The sequence below is a fragment of the Chaetodon auriga genome, chromosome 23 (genome assembly GCF_051107435.1).
Source record: "Chaetodon auriga isolate fChaAug3 chromosome 23, fChaAug3.hap1, whole genome shotgun sequence".
Lineage (NCBI taxonomy): Eukaryota > Metazoa > Chordata > Actinopteri > Chaetodontiformes > Chaetodontidae > Chaetodon > Chaetodon auriga.
In genome coordinates, this window is record NC_135096.1 from 10721054 (window position 1) to 10745663 (window position 24610).

At 41.3% G+C, this 24610-nt stretch overlaps 1 protein-coding gene across 1 annotated transcript in view; it reads right to left on the reverse strand.

The window, feature by feature from the left end:
- The window catches only part of LOC143315666 (uncharacterized), a 353798-nt gene that overhangs the window by 224938 nt on the left and 104250 nt on the right, over window positions 1–24610 (reverse strand). Inside the window, exon 2 of the mRNA XM_076722991.1 lies at window positions 23149–23247. Coding sequence (XP_076579106.1) covers window positions 23149–23247 — 99 coding nt within the window. The remainder of the gene's footprint in view (window positions 1–23148; window positions 23248–24610) is intronic.

The following is a 24610-nucleotide window of genomic DNA, read 5'->3' on the forward strand; positions in this document are numbered from 1 at the left end:
CGAGTGTGGCAGCAGTGCAGAGGTCAGAAAGGGACCATTTGCTTTTTTTCTAGAGCAACTGGACTGATACTAGACATCAGCATTGGATGCTAAAAAAAAAGTACATTGCACATAATCCATTGCAGAACTATCCAGTACTGATGTTTTTGTCTGGCAATTGGGTTACGTTAATGGGAGGCAAAGACTGAGACTCAGGTTCACCAACAGAATGATTAAGAAGTCACAAAAGGCCAATCCTTTTTTCTGTTCTCACAGCAGCAAATTAGATGGAAATCCGTTTATGTCCTAAAGTGAAATAAATGGTGAACCTTCTTTAGAATTGTCCTTTGATTGTGTCAATTGTGCAAATAGACAAACTATACAAATGCTAGTAAGAGCAAAGAACTTTGTAAAACTTGAGTTAAGCATTGTGTTCTTTGTTGCATCACACAAACAATGATGCTTACTTTCTATCCATTTCCATACTTAGCTACCCCCCTTTTTTTTTTATCACACAGGCATTGCTTATATTCTGTTTTGTAATTAACTTGTTGGAACTTGCAAGCCTGCACGCAACTTTTGAGGAAAGTAACTTGTGGAATGGGGGAAGGAGACTAATAGTAGACACAGACATACTGTGCATGAGTGGGGATCTTACAGAAAAAATCACTTTTTGATTGTGATTGCATTTTTGACTCCCCTCACCTCACTTACACGTGTGCAGCCACACTCATGTATTATGTGTTTCAATCAATAAAAAGTTTTTTTGAAAACAGAATTTGTTGCTGTTGCCAGTACACATACATGAGCTGTGCAGGTTTTCAGCAATGAAAAAATCTCCTGAGTCGAATAGGGGCTTAATTTAGACTCGGCAGTAATTATTTGTTTAGTACATTTAGTACCAAACCTCCTGTCTCTGTGCATCAGTGATGGTGCCTCATCTTCGACCCTTGTTATGTTGTGAAATACAGCAAGAAGGCTATTTAACCTTTTGCCCTTACGCTGCTGCCACATGATAAAAAGAACACCTCTGCCCTCACCAATTGAGTTATTCCTGGCCAATTGGCAGAGATTTACTGTACAAGTGCTCACACATACAAACAAAGCACACAAGTAGACGGAAAATAGTCGACTGCCACAGTGATATACCCAAATACATGATGCACACAGAGGAAAAACTCTTGGGATGCTTTAACTTTTCTAACAAGTGTGTGACTTATATCAGGATCATGCACACACACACACACACACACACACACACACACACACACACGTGTGTTGCAGAAGTAATATTTTGTTTTTCAGTACTTAATCCTCCTCCTGTGTCACTATCTCTGGGATCTGCAGTATCCATTACCTTGGTCCTCACAATCCCTCCAAGATTACTTTGTTATCATCCATCTATATCTGCCTCTCGCTTTATTTCCCATCCTATCCCTCCCTTCCTTGCTTTACTTTCTTCTCTTACAGCATAGCCTCTGCCCCCCTCCCCTTCTCCTCCTCCATGCCTCAGCTAATTTTATTAATAGAAACCAACCACTCAGACATCAGTGGGTTGTAAATGACCGCAGCCTCTTTTCCCCAACGCCACAGAGGGAAAGGAGGGAAAGAGAAAAAACGAAAAGAGCTCGGAAAAGAGAGGGGAGTAGAGTGATGAGAGAATCAGAAACAAGAGAGAAAAATCGAGAAGAGAGAAAGGAAAAGTAATTAAGGCGAGGGGAGAGGGGGAGAGACTAGAGACCCCACTTAATAAATCAGAGCTGCCGAGCAACCTGTCAGTCTCCAGGCTCTTTTTATTGGTCACTGAGGATCAGCTAGTATTAGTCACCGGGGTCTCGCTGTGTGTGATTGGGTGGTTGAATGGGCAATGTGTGTGTGCGCATGAGTGAATGGATGTGTATTACTCACATTGTGAGGACATAAATCTGTTTACACAGGCACACTGCGGGGTCTCGCCTTCCTTACGGGGACAAAATATAAGATAAATCATTAAATTTTAAAGTGACGACTGGGGTTAAGGTTAGGGTAAGATCACATTTAGGTTTAAATTAGCATAAGGGTTAGGCAAGTAGCAGTTTTGGCTATGGTCAGCGTAAGTCTCCAGGAAATGAATGTAAGTCTATGTAACGTCCCCAGAAGTGATGGAAACATGACTGTGTGTGTGTGTGTGTGTGTGTGTGTGTGTGTGTGTGTGTGTGTGTGTGTGTGTGCGTGCGTGTGCGTGTTTGTGTCTGGAAGGATTCCATCAATAACACATGGATTGGGGCCACAGGCAGAGACAAGGAGTCATGTTGGAGATGGTGGGAGATGTGCAGAAGAAGAGCAGCATCCACGTCTGTGTGTTGGTGTGCGCGCTGCATATGTGTGTGTCAGTATGAAAGGGCGGCGGGGAGAGAGAGGGAGGGAGAGAGGGAGAGAGAGAGAGAGAGAGAGAGAGAGAGAGATAACAAGTGAGGTATTCATGTTGGGTAATGAAAGAGCGTACAGCGAGAGAGAGAGGGAGAGAGCGCAGAGATAGCCATCATTAGATGAGCCAGTCCTCGCTAATGATCATCAGGAGCAGCGGCAGCAGCCTGCATATGTGTGCATGTGTGAGTGTGTGTGTGTGTAGGTCTGATTGTGAATGTGCACGTGCGTACGTCTGAGTATGCGCATCACTGAGTGCGATGAATCATGATTCAAGGCCCCCTTACCATCTCCTAACACCCACAAGCATTACGGTGGTTATTGATGACAGGACTCTTTGTGATTCTGGGTTGTGTGTGTGTGTGTGTCTGAGAGATGAAGAGAACACCATCGGGGTCCTCCCCATGGCTCCAATTACAGTTGTGCATGATAGCCGCAGGGTCAACCTAAAAGAAATACAGGAAGGTTGATAGCATCACGAGCAGTCAGAACGCCGTGAGTCTCCTCTGTCTGAAGCTGAAAGACTGATTCAAACGCACACACGCGATGGCCAATCAGTAGTCAGGCTGCTGCAGTGGCACGAGTGTTCCCTCGGGAACCCCCCCCCCCCCCCCACTCCTCCTCCTCCTCCTCCTCCCGATCCCCATCTTGAGGTTCTGAAGTTGCTGACGACTTGAGGATCGCTCAGCGTTTAAGCTTTAAAGCGCTGCTGACTGCCTGATATGTCACCTGACACACGCTGCAGAGTGGGTTAATGGGAGTTAAACGCACCCTGTGGAGTTCCCTTGGAAACGCACCTGGTTCTGCTTACATTCAGCAAACACAACCGTGAGGCCGAACAAACACAATGAATACATTTTACTCCTCATGTTTATCACGTTATGTTAAGATCAGCTGGCCTTCCTCTTCTCTGTCATTTGAAACCGAGAGACGTCATCCAGCTCTCTCTCCTTGGACAGACCTTTGTTATAATGTGTTAGACTACGCTGGAATTCCATTTCTGCATAAGTACACATAAATCTCTCTGTCAACCTGTGCAGAGAAATGTATTATGGGTAACTGTGGGTCGCAAAAGTGCACAGAAACTCACATGCATCTAAAAAAGAACCTAACCCACACACACCCACGTGCACACACACCCACACAACCCAAGATCAAGCAGTGGCTCAGAAAGTAAAAATAAAAAGGCATAAAAATAACCCAAATGGGCACGAAAACATCTCAAAACAACCTTTGTGACGGTTCGTCTACAATAGCGTGTCCCAGCCTTTACCTGCTTGCTAGAGTGACGCGACATAGCAGCGAAAAAGAGACCTGCTCATCAAAACATTGCTCCACAGCACAACTAGTGGTCACAAACTCCTCAAGGTGCCTTTAACAATATTGCCCCTGAAAAGCAGATAATATAGGTAGTGAATGGTTGTTGAGCTCTACCCGCAGCAAGGTGGAAGGCTACAGAGTAAGTAAAAAATCACACAGTTTCATTTTCTAACCTCAGCCGTCCTTTCTCACATGCACCGCTATGGGAGAGGTTTTATGCTCAAGTCGCAGTAGGATCAAAGAGTAGAGTTACATAACTCCTCTAGAAGGTCTTCTCAAAGTCCAGACCCGTCAACTGTCGGTCTGCGGATCACATGCAGCCTGCCACATTCCCATCTGGCCTGCAGAATATTAATGATTTCAGAAAACTGGGTAGAAAATGCTGCCTTGTCTAAAGACTTCTTTCAAAAAAGTTCTGTTAATTTGACCATTGAGTGATATTGATTGAAAATGACCCAATAAACTGTATTGGCGTAGCAAAAAATCAGTTTAATCTTGCTTAAAAAACATTCATCATGCACTGTATGTATTCTATAATAATAATAATTAATTCATTTCAGGTGTTGAGATATGAAACGTAAAGGCTTATGATGTTGGGATTTGAGGAGAATATCTAATAGTATTGTACTTTTACAACGCAAATAATGATAGAAGTTATTTGCTGTTAAATCAATGCTGGTGATGGAGTATTTGCTGCTAAGGGCCCCTAATGTTAGGGCCCACAGGACTCAGGATTATGGCCCTGTCATTCATGGACAGTCCTTATTAGTCTTTAGAGGATTTTGTTCATAATGTCTGACAAAGCCATAATTCAACCCTTGGGAAGGCACTTCCACAGATATCAGTATTTCAAACATACGACGGCACTTCAAAAATAGAGACTGGGCATTATTTTTTTGAGAAGGAAACAAATCAATATTTGACTTCCACGATCAATGTGCTGACTCCCATCAATGATGTCTGTTATTAAATGAAGAATGTTTGGTCCCAGCGCATTTGTTTCTGCAAGGTTTACATTTAAATTAGTGACTGATCGTCTCAGTGCAATTTACCCTTTGCAACGCGCAGTAAGGATCACTCCTGAGATTAGAGTGAACAGACACTGCAGTGTCAGAAAAATGCATTCACAGCTCGATTTTTGCTTCTGCATCTTAGTCTGATTTATAGAGACTTTGCAGAGTGAGAAACAAAGACATGAAGATAAATGAGTGCCTCTCTACTCTGAGACAGATACTGCTTAATACCCCACAATGGCATCTTTCTGGCGAGACTTTTTGACGCGACACAGTGCCAGCGTCTCATCCCAGTTGCATGTGCAGCTCGGCAGCAGTGCAAAGGCATTATCACCTTCAGGCAGGGGAGCAGGAGCAGAGGATTACCCCTGCAACAGTCAAATATTGCTTGACTCTGAGCCATTATCCCAAAGCCCCCTCATTCACTTCTCAGCCTTGCATTCATCGCCTCCGGATCCTTGAGCAGCTCGGCTGCTTTTCACACACACACACACACACACAAACACACAGAGTATGTGTAGACGCAGCTTCCTGGCAACCACTTCTCCCTGTGGTGTGTATGTGCAGTTGTGTGTCGTCCTGCTAAGAAAAGAATAGCAGCAACAATGACGATCAGTGCATATCTACTGAGTGAATGGAATTACGCCTTTTTGTGTTCTAATTTAATCTGTAATTTAATCCCCTTCTGGATGTTGTTAGGATTTTGGAAAATGGCACAGTCCAGACAGTGTTATGACACTGATATTCTGAAATTCAGCTGCAAAATGAATCAGCCTGGGGCACTTTCACATGGACATACACATAAAGCTGCGGTGTAAACTAAGACCGAATAATCTGCTCATCCATCTGTATATATCAACTGAAAACAGTACAGAGGCAATACATTTAATGTTTTACCTCATCAGCATCATTGATTTTTGTAAAATATCTGCTTCCTTTGAATCGGATGCAGCAACATGTTTCAAACAAGTCGGGACAGGAGCAACAAAAGATGTGGAATGCTCCAAAAACACCTGTTTGGAACATTCCACAGGTAAACAGGTTGATTGGTAACAGGTGATAGTATCATGATTGGGTATGAAAGGGGCATCCTGGAAAGGCTCAGTCGCTCACAAGCAAGGATGGAGCGAGGTTCGCCACTTTGTGAACACATGATTGTTTAAAGGATACAACATGGTTACTACAAGGGCTCGGGAACATTTCATAAAACCACTGTCTGTAAATAGTTTGTTTGCAAGTGATTGCATCCTGTTTTTCTTTACGTTTTACACCGAGTCCCAACTTTCTTGGAATCAGAGTTGCACAGCAAAGCAGCAGCAGTCTATTCTAAGGTGTACGTACGCATGTGTTATACGCAACATGAGCTCCACGCTCCTAAATGTAAATACATATCTACACATACAGCATATGGGGGCTCTTCTCAGTAAATGATGTCTGTTCATCCATGGCTGCAGTGCAAACAGGGACTGCTTATAGTGCAACTATAACTCAGTGAATCCATGGTGACACTATACTTCTTGTTTACAAGCATCAAAGCATTATGGGAATTTAGTAGTTTAGGTTCTCAAAAACCCATTAATTTTCATGTTACACCGTCAAAATATATTTTTGACATTACAAAGACTCATGACGTCCAATTAATGTGGTTCTGTATCCATGCAGAGAAAAAACCTCAAACTATTTAAATACCACTATTTTTTTGCTACATTAATATCACACAAATCATATGCAAACTGGTGGCATTTCTTCTTTGCATAAAAACAACAAATGGCATTGCTAGATCATATATGTAGTCCCTCATCTGTCAGAGTGATGGAATTCACAACAGAAAATATCGACTTGTGTCATTTGGAACAATTTTCAAACACGATTTCTCAGTTATTTAAAGAAACAAATTGCTTCATCTTGAAATAACTTGGACAAATGATGCAAAAATCAATAGTTTTTTTTTTTTTTTTTTTTTTTTTAATGAAATTGTTATTAAACAGGCCCAGAAAGGAGCAGTATGGGGAGAAGGATCTGACAAGTCTTCAGTATCCAACTGACTAACTAGCTGGCAGATAGGAGACACAAGAGACATTTTGTTTACAGTGATCCAACATTATATTGACTCAGGCAAAGATACTGCGCTCTGCTGGATAAAAGGGCCTTTGAAAAGCTATTTTGCATTTGGAAACAATAACAAGATTAGTGTGTCTGTCCAAGCTCCACTGTCCGTCTGGCCATCTTTTGTTTGAGGACATTTTGTCATCATTATAATAGAGAAACTAGAATACACACACACACACACACACACACACACACACCAACGCGCACACACACCCACACAAATTTGATTTGCTGTCACTGTCAGGACAGAAAAAAGAATTAAATCCCATTTAAAAAATTGGACTCAAATGCATTTTAACATTTTGTTTGTATTAAATGTCAGTAGCGTCTTCCGTCTGTTTTTCCTTTTATTCATTCACTTAACGAGACACTTTCTGTGTCGCTATTATTGAAACATTCATTTGATGTTCGTTTGACTAATGATACAACAACAGCAAAAAAAAAAAAAGAAAAAAAAACAAACCTCTGGATTTCTTGGTCTTCCTCGCCATTATTTTCATGTTTATTCACTTGTCACAAAGAAGGACACGTTCCTTTTTTTTTTTTTATTTTCTTTCAGTAATGGAAAATGGAGCCTGCAGTAATGAATACACTTTATTAAATACTCAAGAGATATGTTGGCTGCTATGCTGGATACAGAGCTCCCACACATTTTTAATGGGTCCTTGTCAAGAGGCTGAATGGAGGAGAACAGTACCACCTGTACATTAGTAAATGGCCTGAGCAAATAAGAGAAGACGCAGGGTTGGAGAGGTGTACTATTGTAGTGAAAACATGCACAAATATGCAGTATTCATTATAGAAGTTGGCACACACACACACACCTGCAAATAACACCCTCCCACTTGTCGTACTTTTATTTATTATTCATTTATTCATTCACTCGCTCTTTCTCTCATGGTCACAAACTCTCCTGCGTCTCTTTTCCAGCCCTAGAGGTGGAGACAGGCTCTCTTGTTCAGCACCGGATGGCAAAAGAGGAGGAGGTGGAGGAGGAGGAGGGCTGGGTCACTATTAGACTTTATCTTGTCAGACCCAAATGGATGGACATCATCCCGATGGGGGTGGTGCTGGGTTTGTAGTGAGGTCAGGTGCGTGGCCCAAATGGGTGACCCAAGGCAGGGCTCGCAATATTAAGCTTAATACAAAATAAATGTCAAGCTGAACTAAAGAAATAAATCTTTTCTGGCCATTTCAACCTGGCTGGCCACGGCTGGTAGGTGGTGACCCCTGAGAGTAGCCTATTACTGTATATACAGACCTCTGTGAAACTGTAATGCCCCATTCTGTGACTCATCCTGTTTTTGTACGTATATTAAAGGCTAAGGCTGGCCTTTTAATTTGTCTTATTGTCCTCCCATTTTAGTATTTTCCTGGAAATCTCCCATATTTTTAACCTTTCTAAAATAAATGTCCAGTCCAGGTGGAAGTACGTAGTGCATTAGCTGTAACAACGAGTGACAAGACGCCATTCACTCAAATGGCAGTCGCCAATAAATCAAGAAGGATGAGCATGAGAAGGGTGGAGTACTTCCCAAAAAGGCTCAAAGTTTGTGCACGTATCGCACCAAATGGGAGGAGGCTTGCCTGTTCTCAATGAAGAGCAACATCAGTCAAAGTCATGCTTTTTGTAAAATATGCCACATGGATTTTAGTGGATAATACGGAGGGAAAGCGACAAATTTACCAAGAACAAGCACATCCAAGAGACGCAGAACCATGCTGTCAATGACTGCATTTATACTATGTCTGACATCCGTTTTCAGTCACCCCCTGTTAATTGTCTCACCTGTCAGTCACCTCTCTCAAAATCAGCACTGAAGCAAGAAGTGCAAGTGATATGTGCAGCACATGTCCTTCAAGTAAAACCAGCAATTAAAAAAGTGCTGGATTTATCTGCCCTTCTGCGTCCTCATTTATTTAATGCAGGGACGCACAACATTTTCAACCAGGTATCTGATTCTGACTACCTAAGTGCCACTTAAAGTAGGAATCAATAAGCCCAATCCATGCTGCTCTGATGTTTAAAAGCAAGTGGTTGTCTGGTAATGATTTTAGGATTCACTGTGTGTAGCTTTGTCTAAATATAAGGGGTATGTGGACAGTGGTCAGGGTGGTGGGGCAGCCCGGGGTGTGGTGCTGCAAAATTTCCCTTATTTTTAAATTGCAAATTCATGATTCACAGATGATGACTCCCTCTGACATTGGTGACCTCCTGACTTTTCCTCTAGCGGCACCACATTGTTGACGGATCTCAGTGAAATGGCTCGAGAACTATCGGATGGACAGTTTGGTGCAGATGAATGTAATGACTTTGGTGATCCTGTGCAGACAAATGACATTCCCAACACCTTCAGCTGCTGTGTTCAGTCCTAATTCGCATATATTAGCATGCTACACTAAACCGAGATGATGGTTTACAGGTAGGTAAAGGCAAACACTAGCATGTTAGCGTTCTCACTGTGAGCATGTTAACATGCTGATGGCTCTTTTTATGACACGCAGTGTCATGTTTTGTTTATGAGGATTCCTTCATTTTAAGTTATGTTGTACCGTATGCTGGTTGTTTGCTGCTATATGTTTAATACTGCATGTCGTACGGTTGTTAGTTTTCATAAATAATTAAATCTAAATAAATAAAGCTGCTTTCACAACCTCCTGTGAGAAATCCTCTCTCACCAAAAGGATTATACAGCCTTGATGGTGAACCAGTGGGATAAAAGATTAGCTCAGCAGACACCATTACTACTGAAGAGATGGTTGGAGAGTATCCCAATTATCCTGGATATCTACTTTAAGGAGCTTTATCAACAGGAGCTTGTTAAAGGAAACAAAATCCACTTTTACACTATTAGATATCATCTCTCGAGAGTATTAAGTGCATTTTTGGAGATATTCCTGCAGGTGTTCTAATGTTACTACTCACTTTTATGACTACTTTCAAGGTAATACATAAGATATAAATAAAGGGTTCAGCATTTCACCATCATAAATTTAATTCCTGGCAGCATTTAGAAGGCTTTTAAACAGCATTTAGGCCTTCATGATGGAAATAATGATTAAAACATTTCATCTTTTGGCTATGGTCCTGTCCTGGACTGTGACTTTGGTAACAGTCGACTACTTTCCTACAACAATAGCTGACCACGACTGTACAATGTGACTTCCTTCAATAACCATTTAAGTATGTAAGCTATGCTCTGTAATTAGTATGAAACTACATCTTGGCTTTGATCTTCTGTGCCGTCGTTCTCACAGTCCAACAGTCCTCACTTGATCCCTCACAAACCAAATATCCTGAGAAATCAGATAAAACATCTTGTTACTTAACAGAGATCAAAAATGCTTGTCTGCAGTTCTGTCTCTCACCATGAGCTCCGAGTAGATCAGATTGTGCAAAAAAAAAAAAAGTCATTTCAAGAAAGAGTGAGTCTGTTTGTGCAGGGCGCACAAATAAATTCAGGGAATCACTGCAGCTGTGGTTTATAAGTGTAAGTGAAGAGTGCAACAGCAGCAGTGATAGCATGGTAACAGCAAGAGAGTCAAGAAGAAGTGAGTGTTCTCCTTTATTCCAAATGCGACATGGACAGTGGATGGTACTGTGAGGGAAGAAACTGCCTTCACTGCCACTTCTTCAATGCATTTCCTCTGCTGAATGTCTGTGCAAAGTGGTGAATGTAGAGACACATTCTTGGTTAGCGCCACCTGACATTTACCAATGATGTGACATTTTCCCCGTATCTACATCTCAATTCAATAGCTTTTATTGTGATTACAGCTCTCATGTAAGAGGTATCCTACCAATAAAGGATGAAACGCAGACAGGGAGGAAGCTGGAGAGAAGGAGAGAGATCAAGCTTGACAGAGATGGATAAAGAGAGAGAGAGGGTGAGAGAGGTTGATGAAGTGAGAGGAGAGGAGGAGTATGGCGAGGAGAGCGAACGCTATCCGTCAGAGAAATACACCCCATGCCATCGGCACCAAAGGAAAACATCACTGTTCTGGGGTGTCAAGTTGAGATGGACGACCAGAACACTTGCTGTGTGTGAGATTCCTCTGTGTGTGTGTGTGTGTGTGTGTGTGTGTGTGTGTGTGTGTGTGTGTGGGCATCTGAGTACGTGTGAGCGTGTGGCAAGAAAAAAAAAAAAAGAAAAAGAGAATGAATTCCTGTTTGATACATCACAGGCACAAAAGTAATGGCTCACTGTGAAATCGTTGCAAGCTGCCCACTGTGTGCGCCGTGCTTCCTGCGTACACACACACGGAAAGCCAAGCAATCAACACCATCACGATGGCGGTCTGGTGTGGCAGGTAAAAAAAAAAAAAAAAGAATGCATCACCCTGGGAGGCGTGAGTAGCATAGCTGTACGTTCAGGGCAGTTATTTGCTTGCCTGGCATGGACCTTGTGGTTGAAACACTGCAAATAAAACAGTGTATCATGAGTATTTCTAGCAACGATGCTATCTGGAATGTTTCCATTTTTGTTTGCGTTTTCTTTTCTGTTATGGGAGTGAATGTTGCTCAGTATATATCTGTCAAACTGTGCCTGGTATAAAAAGGCGTTTTTGGAAACTTTGAAACAATACGTAAGGAAAAGTTTAGAGCTGCTGACAAGAACAGAAAATAGCTTTTCCTATACAGCTCGGGTATGATGTGCGCCAGCTCATAAAAAGCATTTTGTCGTATGAGAGTGAGGGAAGACAGTCATTGGAAGCAGCGGCTTCAGTGTAGAATCAGGTATACTATCGTGTAGTTTTCCACATACATGGAATTTGTGTTAACGTAATAAGAAAAATGACAAGATATGAAGCAAGTACTGCAAGTCAGGAAGCATAAATCTCAAAGAAAATGAACAATAGAATATGAAAAGCCCACTCTCCTTGCAAATCTGCAAACTTCACATCAAATCTTCAATCTTCAAATCTGACTCTGTTTTCTCACTATACCACCTACTGGCTTTTAAAGTATATGCCATTTATTCTGCCAAGGACAAATGCTCTCTCGTGCAATGCAAGCAAAAGTAAAAAGTGAAAGAGAATTAATGTATCAAAAATGTAATGGGTCCTCCCGTGGCCCATGTGACACTCTTACACCAAGTTTTGTAAAAATTGAGCCAGGAGTTTGCCGCAATCCTGCCGACAAACCGGACTGAAAACATAACCTACCCGGCGGAGATTAAAATGTGGATATAACTATATATAGAATTTTTATTTTTTAGATAACAATACTTATTATCATTATATTATACTTATTATCATTAACCAGGACCTGCGAAAATTAGACAAACAACTGCTCAAAAACTACTGGAGCTGTGCTAATAAGCCAGAGGCTGTAGGACAGTAAATGGATGTTCCTGCGCTGCTCAGATCTTCACTTGGTTTCATTAGGAAACACTTGAGTGCTTGGTCAGTTGAGCATCTCAGGAGCTATGCCCTTGAAAAAAAACCCGCTGTGAAAGTGCTCAGGCCTGCAGACCTGTCCGACGCATTCCCTTTAATACTCCACATTTGGTGGCTAAAGCACTTTAACCATGAAATGCTACACTTCTATTACAGAAGATGTCAACGTGCCCTTGACTTGTCAAATTTGGAAGTCACGGCTGGAACCAAAAGATAGTAGCCCAGTTTTGGACAAACACTCACAGCCTTCCTTCATAATCTGGTCCTTTAAGATGTACATGCAAGAGAGTCGGTTATCATGATTGATCGCTCAATCAATGGTTGTGTGGCCTCAATGTTTTCATTTGAAAGAATAGATAAAAAAAAAGAATAGTTTTGTGTGTTTGACCTGGCACTGTACAAAGCATATACAACTGAGGCAAACACAATATTGTTTTTTTTTTTTTTTCCTGATACATCCCAAACATTTGGTGCACACAATGTGATTTGTTGCACATCAGTCTGCTCAAATATCATTTCACTGGAACTAGGGTTCATACAACACCAGCCCAAACGTAGGCCTACTGACAATAAGCCCTCCCACTGTGCATCACACATGCCATCTCAACACAAACATGCAATATCTGCTCACAGCTTATCACAAATTATGTACTTTTTTTAATCAAAAGAAAAATACGATGACACGAGTCCCTCTGTTGGGAGCATTTCAACTGTCGTCTGCAGTGTCTTGGGGTGGTTCTTGCAGCAGGTCTCTCAAGATAAAAAAGGCAAAGAGAAAAAAAGAACTAGAAAAGGCAACACTTTATTTATTTTATTTGTGTGCTTGCATCAGCTTGAAAAAGGATGTACTTAATTGTAGTATTTTAGGCTGCACTTTACGGAGCTGAAGCAGGACATGAAAGTTCTGGAGGCACTAGTTGAAGAAGCGAAATCGGTCATTTGAAATACTTCAGGCAGTAGCTGAAGTGGATAAAGCAGCACTTGAGGTAGCTCAGTAACCGCAGCATTTCTGAAGATCAATCCATTTGTTGCTTAATGTCCTATAATAATCAACAAATCTAAGAAAAATTTCAAATGTGGCACTGAGATAGCAGTGAGCAGTACTAAAAGTATGGCTAAGATGAGGGAACAGAAACACGAGAGAATAAATCATTGCCTTCAGTGTAAATACAAAGGATAATGAAACTGAGCACACAAAAGGAAACAATCAAATTAAATATTATAATGCACCTTTCATTGGTAAATTGTAGGTGAGCAAAAACAATGCAGACAAATTTCATTAAAAGTGAAAGACCTGCATTCAATTTTTACTTGAGTAAAAGTATTACATCATATCACCAAAATGTACTACCAAATGTAAAAGTACTCTTTTGATGATCAGTGGGAATGGGAAAGACGGCAAAACTGAGCTCGGTGACAGAAATGTATCATAATTCTGGGACATTTTTTTGCGAAATATCGGTTAATTTTACTTCTTTGGGCCTCAAACAGCTGTTGACATGAAACCATCTGAGTAGTTTGGAGGGAAAATGTCTTTTGTGAAAAATCTGATCACAACTCCTTTGTTGCAAAAAAAAAGTTTGCAGCCAATTGTTTAAAATTTGTCCAGTAAAAAGTATAATACATAATCGAAATAAATGAAATCTCCGCAATATCAAATCACTCTCAGCTCAGTCTAAAATAAAGCTGGTGCATGCCTGGTCTGTAATGTGCTCAGGGTCCACACATCTCGTTTTTACAAATGCCAGTTTAGGTGTGGGAAATGGTGTCCAGCTCAAGGGATGTCTGTATTTGTGCGAGGAAGGTGGGCTGTCGGGAGACAACAGAGATCAAAGTGTGGGAATCAAGGAGAGACAGACGGAGTGAAAAGGGCATGGAGGGTATGAGGGGGTAGGCAAAGTGTTGGGGCGAGCGGGAGGAGGAAATGAGGAGGAGCAGCGGTCGGGTGGAGGTAAGGGAGAGCCAAGTAAGCACTTTCCTGTCCATTTTTCATCAGGCAGGCTAAATTAGGCCGGGCTCGTCTCTCTCTTTCCCTGTGTGTGAGCATCTGCTCCCACATTCCTGACACGTCTCTCCTCTCCCGGCAGCCCAGAGCTCGGGGTAGCGTCGCACCGAATACCCTTCTCAGCATCCTGCCTTTTCACCGCCTCTGATTTATTAGTCGGTGGGTGCCGTCCATCACACCGTGATGCAGGGAAGCATCGTGTTTTCTCTGTGTGTGTGTGTGTGCACTTCACCACTCTGCTCCACCCCCCTCCTTACCCCTCCCTCTCTTCTCTCTCTCTCCTTGTTCTCTTGTTGTGATTGCTCTCTGTCATCTCATTCGCTGTTTTATTCGGAGACCTGCCAACTCTTGGTTGAGTTCTCCCCTTCTGAAGCCTGTCATTTGCAGTCCCATGGTGTCTGCCATTTGTACTCCCTTACATGAACTGACTAGAAGCTGACATTTGGATCAAAGGATACTTTGGTTTGGTTTGGTGCAACCTGTGGAGGCCAAAAAAGGTCCATCACATCTTAGAACCAACAGGTAAAATGATAAAATAGTGACAAACGGTGTTTTGTTTTTTTCTGTTTGGGGGGGCAAAAGAAAAATGAATGACAGAATATGCTGCTCCAAAAACCTGCTGCAGTCTTTGATCACTGCTTAGTTTGGACAATGTTCTGCTGATCAAATCAAAGAGTTCAGCTCTTTGGAAACCTTCCACACATCCAAAACATTACAGGAAAACTATAGTGCAACACTTTTTAAGTGAAGTCTCACCTGCAAAAAGTTAGATTTCTTGACTACACCTTACATTGATTTACTGGTTCAACATCCTTCTCTTATCATTGGTTGTGAGTCTAGTTTCTGTGCTTTTTGCTGGATGTGGAACTTTGTGGGCGCAGCCAACAGAGGCACAACAGTGGGGCTTTCTACACACATGCTCACCTCATACTGGAGCTACAGAACATACAAAGTGTAGCAGGTTTATGCCATCAAAGTGTGCCGGGTTGCAAGAAAAGTCTGTCATTTTTGACTATTTTCCAGAACTATACAAATTAAGTAGTAGTAATTCAGGTGAACATGAACAACCTGGCAATCCCCCCTCAAAAAATGATGACATCGAAGAACCCCATATTAACAAGCGTATGAGGCTGCATGAAACATGTTTCACCATCTCATTGGCTGCACCTTGAAGGGACAAGACCTAAAATGTGAGCGCTGCTCAATGCCCAAAGCAGAGCGGTCACAAGGTTTGACATCTTTTTTCCCTTCACAGGAAACGATTCTGAAAGATTTCTTTTGACTCTTTGACACATTTTCAACTTGAAAATGTTCGTCTGTCACAGGCTAATCACACTGAGTAAACCCTGAAAAGTCACAGCTATCATATGCAGAATTTTGATTAAAAACAACTGTCCAATATTGGTTTAAGGGTCAGATGTGACACTTTAGCTTCATTGTTTTGTTTTCTATAATAAATATAAACATTTACTGATGATGAAGGTAAACATCACAAGGAAGAAATAAAAATGAACAAGTGATTCCTGTATGAAAGGCAAGGAGAACCACAAAATGTGTACAGTTTGAGTCACATTGTTCTTCTGATTAATCCGTTAATATGACATCTTGTCTAATTTGTAATCATACTTCTCTCTCATCAGAGCTACAAGTCCTAAATTGAGTTCTGATTACAGTCCTGTCATGTTCTTGTCTTTGTAGGAACTCCCTCCATGCAATAAGAACAATGCAATTAACTTAAATGAATGAGAAACACCTCAACTGGCAGGTTACTCCCCTCAATTACCAACATACTCTCCAGCTGACACCTGGGTAATAAGATAAGCAGGTAAAATGTGCTTAGACTAAGTGCTAACAACAAGGCACTCTTGGTGATGACTAAATGTCACTGCAGGCTTTGGGAAAAAGGAGGGATTGGCAGCGACTGCAGAGGTCTTCTGCCAATGTCACCTGCACACAGCCAGCATAGGTTCTTAGTTTGAAACAAACGCAGTTTGGAGGAGAGAGCGAAGTTAGTCTCTACAGTACGAGGGAAATTGCTTTTGAGCTGGGGTGCAATCAATCAGGAAAGCAATAAAAAAATATTCTTAATAATACATGTGAGGGACCTAAGTGTTGCTATTAATAACCCTTTAAAGTGCATGATTAGGTAAATGAGCACAGAGGTGTGTGAAGTGATGAGGGAAACCCATTTAAAGATGCTACCAGGGCTTTCCTCCCATAACATGCTGCCGTAGCATTGGGCAGTGAATTCTGGGTTTGGTATGAGGCCTCGAGGGATATTCTACATTTGTGCAAAAAAAAAAAACAAAAAAAAAACAAACACTAGCAGTCAATCACAATGGTTTTGAACAATCCAAAATGGACCCAAGGAAAACACACCTAAATCAGCAGAAGAGTACCTGAGGATAATAAGCCCTGATTCAAAATGCAGCTGAGAGAAACAGACCAAAACAGAAGAGAACACAAACACTGGCAGCAGCATGACGCCCCATCAACTCACAGAGCTGCATCTTCACACTAGTACTAATAATGAGCCACACAGACATGTTCGGGTGATCACAAACCAGAGACCAGCTTGTATTAATATATTATATAATATATTAATATATTAATCACATTGTACTTCAACTAGGAATCCATTTGAACTCCAGGAAGCTTATCATTAAGGATCTCTTCAATAGAGTTTCCTTTTCACTAAAAGTCAGTCATCAGTCAACATCTGATGATCTGACTTGTGGGAATGCTACCTCTGCTACCCCCAATGGTCACATGACCATCACCTACCTTGCTTTGTTGAAAGTTTCCAGACTGTTCCCTGGTTCAGCTTTGACCAACCGTACTTGCTGTAGCTGCATCGCACAGCGTCCCTGAACAATGAGGGATTACTACCAACATTTGAGGTGCATTCACTTTTAAATCCAGACAAAGTGGTTTAGATCACCTGGCTGAACTGCTGCCTTGTTTACAACTTATCTGATTGTTTCTCGCCTTGTCTGACTTCACTGAAGCATTGTGCTCCTAGATCTCAGCAAGCGTATTGACGAGTACAATGCTATCATAATGAATAGAAATGATGGGCAAAGCCAGACCAAAGTTGCAATCAGCTTGTGTATATGAATGGATTGCATAGAGGTTCTTTTCTCTGCAACAAAACCTGTCTCTTATTAAAGAAAAAAAATAAAAATAGAAGGTGCTGTTCATTTATACCTGCAGCCACTTAAGTACCCTGATGTAACAAGGCAATTTAGAAAGAAGGGCCACTATCACCATTGATTTCCTAATTTTTTTGCTTGTTACGCAGTCACATTGAAACCCTTTCTCCATTTGTGCAGATGACTTAATTCCAGTGATTATCGACACTTGTGTCTCTCAAACATCTCTAAAAGTTATGGAAACACACTGCTTACCTTTACTTGTAGGTGAGAAAGGTGTTATTTAACTGCAATGTTAAATTAAGACTGATTACATTTTTTAACCTTGTCTGAGAGTTTCACCACCACTGTCAGTGCTATGGTGTATTAGTATATATTGTGATCTCCACTGAGCTCTCACAGGTGTACCACGCTGTATGTGAGTTTGTTATTGAAAGCTGCAGAATGCATATCCACATTGGTTTTAAACAGTTTTAAGGTTTTAGTTTCATTTCAACAGCAAAGCAGTATGTCCTGTTGTGTGTCCTCTTTGAATTATTAACTTTGTTGGTTTTTATGTGTACTGATAACATCCAGCTCTGTCTTTTGAGCATCACAGTTGTTTTGCAAACCTCAGGAGGGTGCCATGGATGACAAGTTCAATGACAAAATACACTGTTTGTTCAAGCCCTTTTGAACGACATATTTAAGCGTGATGCCACTATTGACAGGAAGATATTATTTGCTGCTACGGTTAAGGTTTGATTAGGTTTAGGGGCATAAACAACTTGGTTAGCGATTTGGATTAAAATGACATCTTGAAGGTTCTTCTAATAGCCATTTGATCAAGGTTCAGGAACAAGCATGGTCATGGTTAAAAGGAGCCCATGTTGACTGTTTGTGGGAAATGGGAAACAAATGCTTTGCTCTTTAGTAACATCCCACTACATCTTCCTTTGCTCCCAGCGGATAAGTCATTATAGCTACAGCTGCTAGAGGACTCGACTTGAATGTAAACATATGTTGTCTTTGTGAATTGTCTGTAACAACTGATGCTATCGGTTTTTAGTCTTAACATATGACAACATCAGCTGTTTTAACAAATGTCCAAAAATGATATATGTTCACTGACTATGCTTTCTTTCTTTCTTTCTTTCTTTCTTTCTTTCTTTCTTTCTTATTGTATGAATACTGTGGATGCATGCAAGGTGCTTCCATGCGTAGTTAGGGCACCTTTAACCAAGGTGCTTCTGTTACCTTGGCCTGTGTGGTTTTCTTCCCTCACATTCAGTGTGACTCACCCAAATGCATTGATTGTCACACACAGTGGATGCCCTTTGTTCCAACAATAATAATGATGGAAAATTTGATTTTTTTTGCTGCTTGAAACCTTGCACTGGTTATATCAAGCAGCAGTCTTATTCTTCCCTTTCTGCCTTTGCACAAGTATGCAGACCAGCCACAACAACAAAAAAACAACCCACAGGTAAAAACATTGATCCATAGTGCTGCTAATGGTCAAAAACTCCGTGCAGTGCTTTTGATATTAAATATACGCAAACATGTCCTGTCTCATGCTCTGGGTCACTCCAGATTTTTCAATATCCAATCAATACCACAATTTTCCCCTAAAACCATTGGCTACTGAACTGGTATCTTGTCTTAAAATGATCGGCAACATGGACACGCACACACACACATTTTCTACAAATGCCACACAAAATTATTTAATTGAAGTACCTGCGAGTTCACATTTTCCATCTAATGCAAAAATAATGGACTACAGTAAATTAATCTGCCCCCACATTCCTCTAATACACTCAATGAGGTGAGCGATGAACGTCACTATTTCTGTACATGTGCTGTAGCCGCAGCAGTGCCTCATGATTCACACAGGGAGCACAGAGTTCACTGGAGGAAGGGACAAAGTACATTTTTAGACATAATGAGCCCTGAACACATGACAACCCCACACATCACCCACTGACCCCAACACCTTGTCTCAACAACTAAACTCGTCAGTGTAAATGGTGTAAGCCAAAGGGCAAGTTTCACGTAATCTTTACATTGATGCGGCTTCCTGTGCTGCACAAGTACACAAAGACGTCTTTCTGAAAAGGCATCACAGAGATTGGAAACCACATTGTATAATGTCTAATGACAATTAGCAGCTCTTTGCACTCCCGAGGCCACTGTCACTGCTGAAGTCATCATCAATAATCTGAAGGATGAAAATCATGTGTATCACACAGCGCGGGGCTCTTTGACATGTGCTAATGCCTCGGCTTTTACCTGTGAACGCCCATGGGAAAAACACACACACATACGCACGCGCAGGCACACAAACACCATTTTCCTCTTGAACGCCCAGCAGAGTCCTTTTCACCTTAAAAAAACATCAAATATCTTCACTTTAAAGAAATTATTTTTACAAGAAACATTCAAGGCTGATATTTTGTCCTTCTCCCCCCTCCCCACCCTTGGCTTTGGGAAGTGTTTCAGATGGGTGGATCAATAAGGGTACGGCCTTTAGCAAATATTCTGATATTGATTTTTCACGCAACATTTTGGCCGAGGCTTTGAATCTGTTATGGTCTTGGAAGAATTGTTCCAACACAGATTAATGGGAGACAAAAGCAAAAACATGAATGACAGCAACAAGATCTGTTTGCCAGCTGGTTTGCAAAATATCACACCCTTTGCTACGGTCCTCACACACACACACACACACACACACACACACATATTATTTGCACATTGTGCATACATGCACACAGATCAACTGCCACATTGCTTGATCGACAATGTGAAACACAGTATACCATCCATATTATATGCCGCACATATTTGATTTAAAAACTGCAAATTCATTTTAAAACTGATTGTCTCTTGTAGAATTAGAGTCAAGCAAAATGTCCTCGCTAAGAGTCAGAAACGTACACACACTTTGCATACAAAGCAGGAATTTCTCTGCATCCTGACGGCTTTACAACTTCCAGGTGTACTCGTGACGCTGCCAGATGGACGCTACTCAATCTGACTGCTGCACACACAGTGCAAGGATTCAGCCACAGCCGCGTCGGCACTCTGAAGGCAAAACTGTATGAGTATCGAACTGTGGCGCCTTGGTAGTTCACCCGGTCGAGCCTCTGAGTCCTCAGCAGCAGCCTGGGTTCAATTCCAACCCCTTTGCTGCATGTCTCTTCCTCTCTCTCCTGCAATTTCCTGTCTATCTCTAAGCTATTGTATTATGAAATAAAGGATGAAAAAAAACAAACAAAGAACAATCGAACTACACCACAAAAGGTGACCAAACCTGGAGGACAGCACATTCACGCATCCAATGTAAACGACAAAAGATAAGCAGCTCTAACCACACTCAGTGAATCTTTATTATCTAATGCTTGAGCTGCCGGGCTGTTAGGCTTATTACTGTCGGCAAATGGGGACAAAAGCTCTCTGTAATTACTCTGCCTCCCCAGTGGGCGATGGCGGCATTCTCAGGGAGCTTAGCAGTGGCTTCCGTGTAGCTCTCACCACACATCAGCTGGGGAGATCCAACACATGCTGTTCCTAGCTTTCATTTTCCTTCCCCATCCCTCTTTCTCTCTGCTTGTTTTCTTTCTCCACTCTCACTTCCTCACAGGCCCTTTTCATCACTGGCACGCTGATTATTCGGAAACAATAAAATAAAATGTAATAGGTGCATGAGAAAACAGAAAATGACTGACGAGCATTTTGCCATCAGAGGAGCATTTACATTAAAGAAGCAAAGATTGTGATGAAACATTTGTCTAGTTAGTCATGTCTTTTCTAATTAAAGAAAATAAGCATTTAAGGCATAGATTTGCAAATTCCGCAGTAAACTACACAATCCAGTCAAAACAAGAAGTGAGTTAAATTAACTAATATCGGGTCAAATTGTCAGTCTGTTCAGGAAGGTCTGCAGTTGAAGGAGTGATTTCTTCAGTATTTTATGTTGTAATTTATTACTGCTACTTATATTTCAATATTTGTAAAGAAAACAATATTTTTTTCCCAAAGAAAGAACCTTATAAAATGTTATTCTATTTCATTTTAAGTAAAACGTTTCAGTTATTTATGTGAATACAGTTACTATTTACTCAAGTTGTACTCCCAGTAATGCAGCTGGGGGTTTTATCCTCTCCATCTCTCCCTTCTGCAGATGCCAGTGACAAGACTAATGCTGCATTTATACAGTCCAGTGGTTGTAAAAGAGATCACATGAAACTGGAATATAAAGTGGCCAGTGGCATCCACTTTTGGACAAACACAGCTCTGAGCGTTAGTGCAACCACGGTGAACATCACGTAGAGGGTATCATCAAGCTCGACCATGATTAATGCAAGAAAAAGAAGAAGAAAAAATAACCTGTAACGCTAAGTTTTCAACAATGAAATAGCTTTTTGAGCCTTGTTTCAGTTACTGAAGTGAAACCACATGCGACGCTTTGAGGTTAAATATCACTTCAGCAGAGCTTTTAACAACTTTGAACGGTCCCCCTCAAGACACTGCTTTTTTACTGGGAGTCAAAGGTTGTGTGCTTTTAATGAAAGCTGGAAGTTAAATGGATTGAGGTAAAAAGCACAACGTTTCAAATCTAAGTATAAAGTCAAATACTCAAGTGAAGTACCTCAAAACTGTACTTAAGCAGAGTACTTGAATAAATGTACTTGGTCACTTTTGCACACTGAAATAATGACTGCTGTAAGTTACAGTATCTACATCAGCTATACAGTCAGAAAGACGACCAGCGCAGGAGCGTATTGAGATCCACACACAAATAAACAGCATCAGACAGATGAAATGTATGAGTGCCCACAAGTGCGCAAACGATGAGTAAGAGCTCTTGTGGGTCTCGTTGGGTGTGAAAGCAGGTGAAAACCACAAAGCAACGTCGAGAAAACATAGTTTTAAATTGCAGGGCAGACATTCCTTCTGCAGATTTGTCCATTATGCCAACCTTATATATATATCAAACATTCTTTCACTGCCAAGATGTGCATTTTTGTTCAAGTGTACTCATTTAATTCAGCCGTGAGCTCACAGTTCGAGAGTTTTTGTGTTTATCATTTGTGGGTTGGGCTCTTATGATCATTACGTCAGTAAGAGCTGCCTGCCAGAAGTCTTGTTCGCTTTATGTTATTTGCACATCTGTATTCACAAATGTGCGTGAGTGTGAACACATTCAACATGTGTGTAAGATTCAAACGGATTCAGTCTGTATAAAGTGGTTGACCTTTGCTTTATTGTTTTCTCTGTGAAGCTGCAGAGTCAGAGATGTACTGAGTCTGATGATTTTCCGATCATTGGGGCTTTTCTTAGAAGAGAACATGGGCTTTTGTTCAAAGAGATGTTTTGCCTTTGCTGTAAGAGTCTGTTTTGAGTAGCTCAGCACTCACAGTCTGTTGTGATTTAACCCTCTTATCCCATCAGCGTTCGGAGTTCAAACACAAACCCGCACGCTCATGCTGCCACGGAATTACACATGCTTGTGACATCCTCGCCGTGTCTGGCAACGCAAGTGTCAAATATGTTTCTTTTCTGTTGACTGAGAAAGTCATTTTGCAGTGCGAACACATTGTCCTCGCGGTAAGCCAGTCACAGCCAGAGGATATTCTTCTGTCATTGTCAAGCTGGTGTAAAGAGATTTACCTGTGCACCTGGAATTCAAACGTGGCTTCATCATAACTTGTGGGATTTCTGTGTATACAAGCAACGGATACAAATAGCCCTGGTTGGTGAGGTAATAACGAGGACTCACAGTACGGGGAGCAAAGCCACCGTGACGACTCTCCAGTCTAGGGGAACCTTCAAAACCTCCGCCGTCTGTGTCTATTCTCTTCATGAGCGGTAGTTTCATCTGTGAAATGAGAATGCAAATCATATTTAGTAGTGTGTGAGTGTGAACTGGCAAGGCAGAACATTCAATTCAGTCTGATATTACCAACAAGGAAAGGGAGCAGGAAAAGTAAAGCCTTATGCTGTGTGCTTGTCACAAGTCCAATAGTACAATGCTTGTAACACAGGATGTAAAAAAGGTTTATTCTGCCCATTGCCACACTCTCTTTTTTTTTTTCTCCAGGAAATCGTGTTGAACAAAGTAATGTACAGCTCTATTTGGGACTACTTTACATGGTAATACTATATTCATATTATCAGAATGGGACCATTTTTGGAGACATTTATTCTTGGCCCAAAGACTGCAGAAACATTATTGGACAAAAAAGCTTTAACACGAAACTTTCCCAGCAATTTGCTTTCTCACCAAATTCAATCTCGTGGCAGAGCAGATAAAACAAATGATACTTCACACATTTTGGAAAGCGATCCCCTGAGAAATGTTATTTCCAGGCCCCTAGTTCATTCAAAGGAAGCCATAACTTCGATGGCTGCCACCTCCTCCTCCTCCTCCTCCTCTCCTCATTGCAAAATCAAGACTTGGATCAGAACTCATGTTGAAATCTCTGGTGTGAATCGGCCAAATAAAACAAGCCCTTAAAATGCGGTTTGCAACAAGAGCCTTAAGTTTGCAATGGCTTGTCATCAAGTTAATGCAAATGATACTTATCTAACCTGGACCCCAATGTGTAGGGAAGACTATAGGATTTCTATGTTGAGCATGACTGAATCATATGGACTGAATAAATAAATCATCCTGTCGGCTGTTTTGTTGTTTTTTGAGAAGTTTTTGTAAAGTACATTTTTATATCCTGTGGCAAAATGGCATTGGCTAGAAGCAAAAAGCACTCAGAGCCATTAGCTGGGCGCAGGCTTTTCAAACTTCTTAATGTGTGTTCAGACAGAATGTGAAGCTAATTTTAGAGGTGTCGGGATTGCATGAACCAATCACAAGACTGATGATGCCTGGACTTATTTGAGGTGCACATGATAAACTTGGAATCCATGCACATCACTCTTGGCTTTGTTCATTTGTAGCGAGGGGATTTAATGTATCTGATGATGCAGAAAAGAAACGACCTTGATGCTTCAAACAGTTAGAATATCTATGACACAGAGCTTTAGGAAACATGGGTTTCCAGTAATCCTGCAGATAAACTAGACTTTAATTTATTGACCACATTTCATCCTCGATTTTAACTGTCCTGTGCTGTGTTCCAATTTGGAAGGCATTCCTGCCAGCCTGAGCAGATTTCCAGTTGGTAGCAATCTGCCACTTGGTATTGCAATTGGCTTGAACACTCGAAAGGCGACTGAATTTCAAG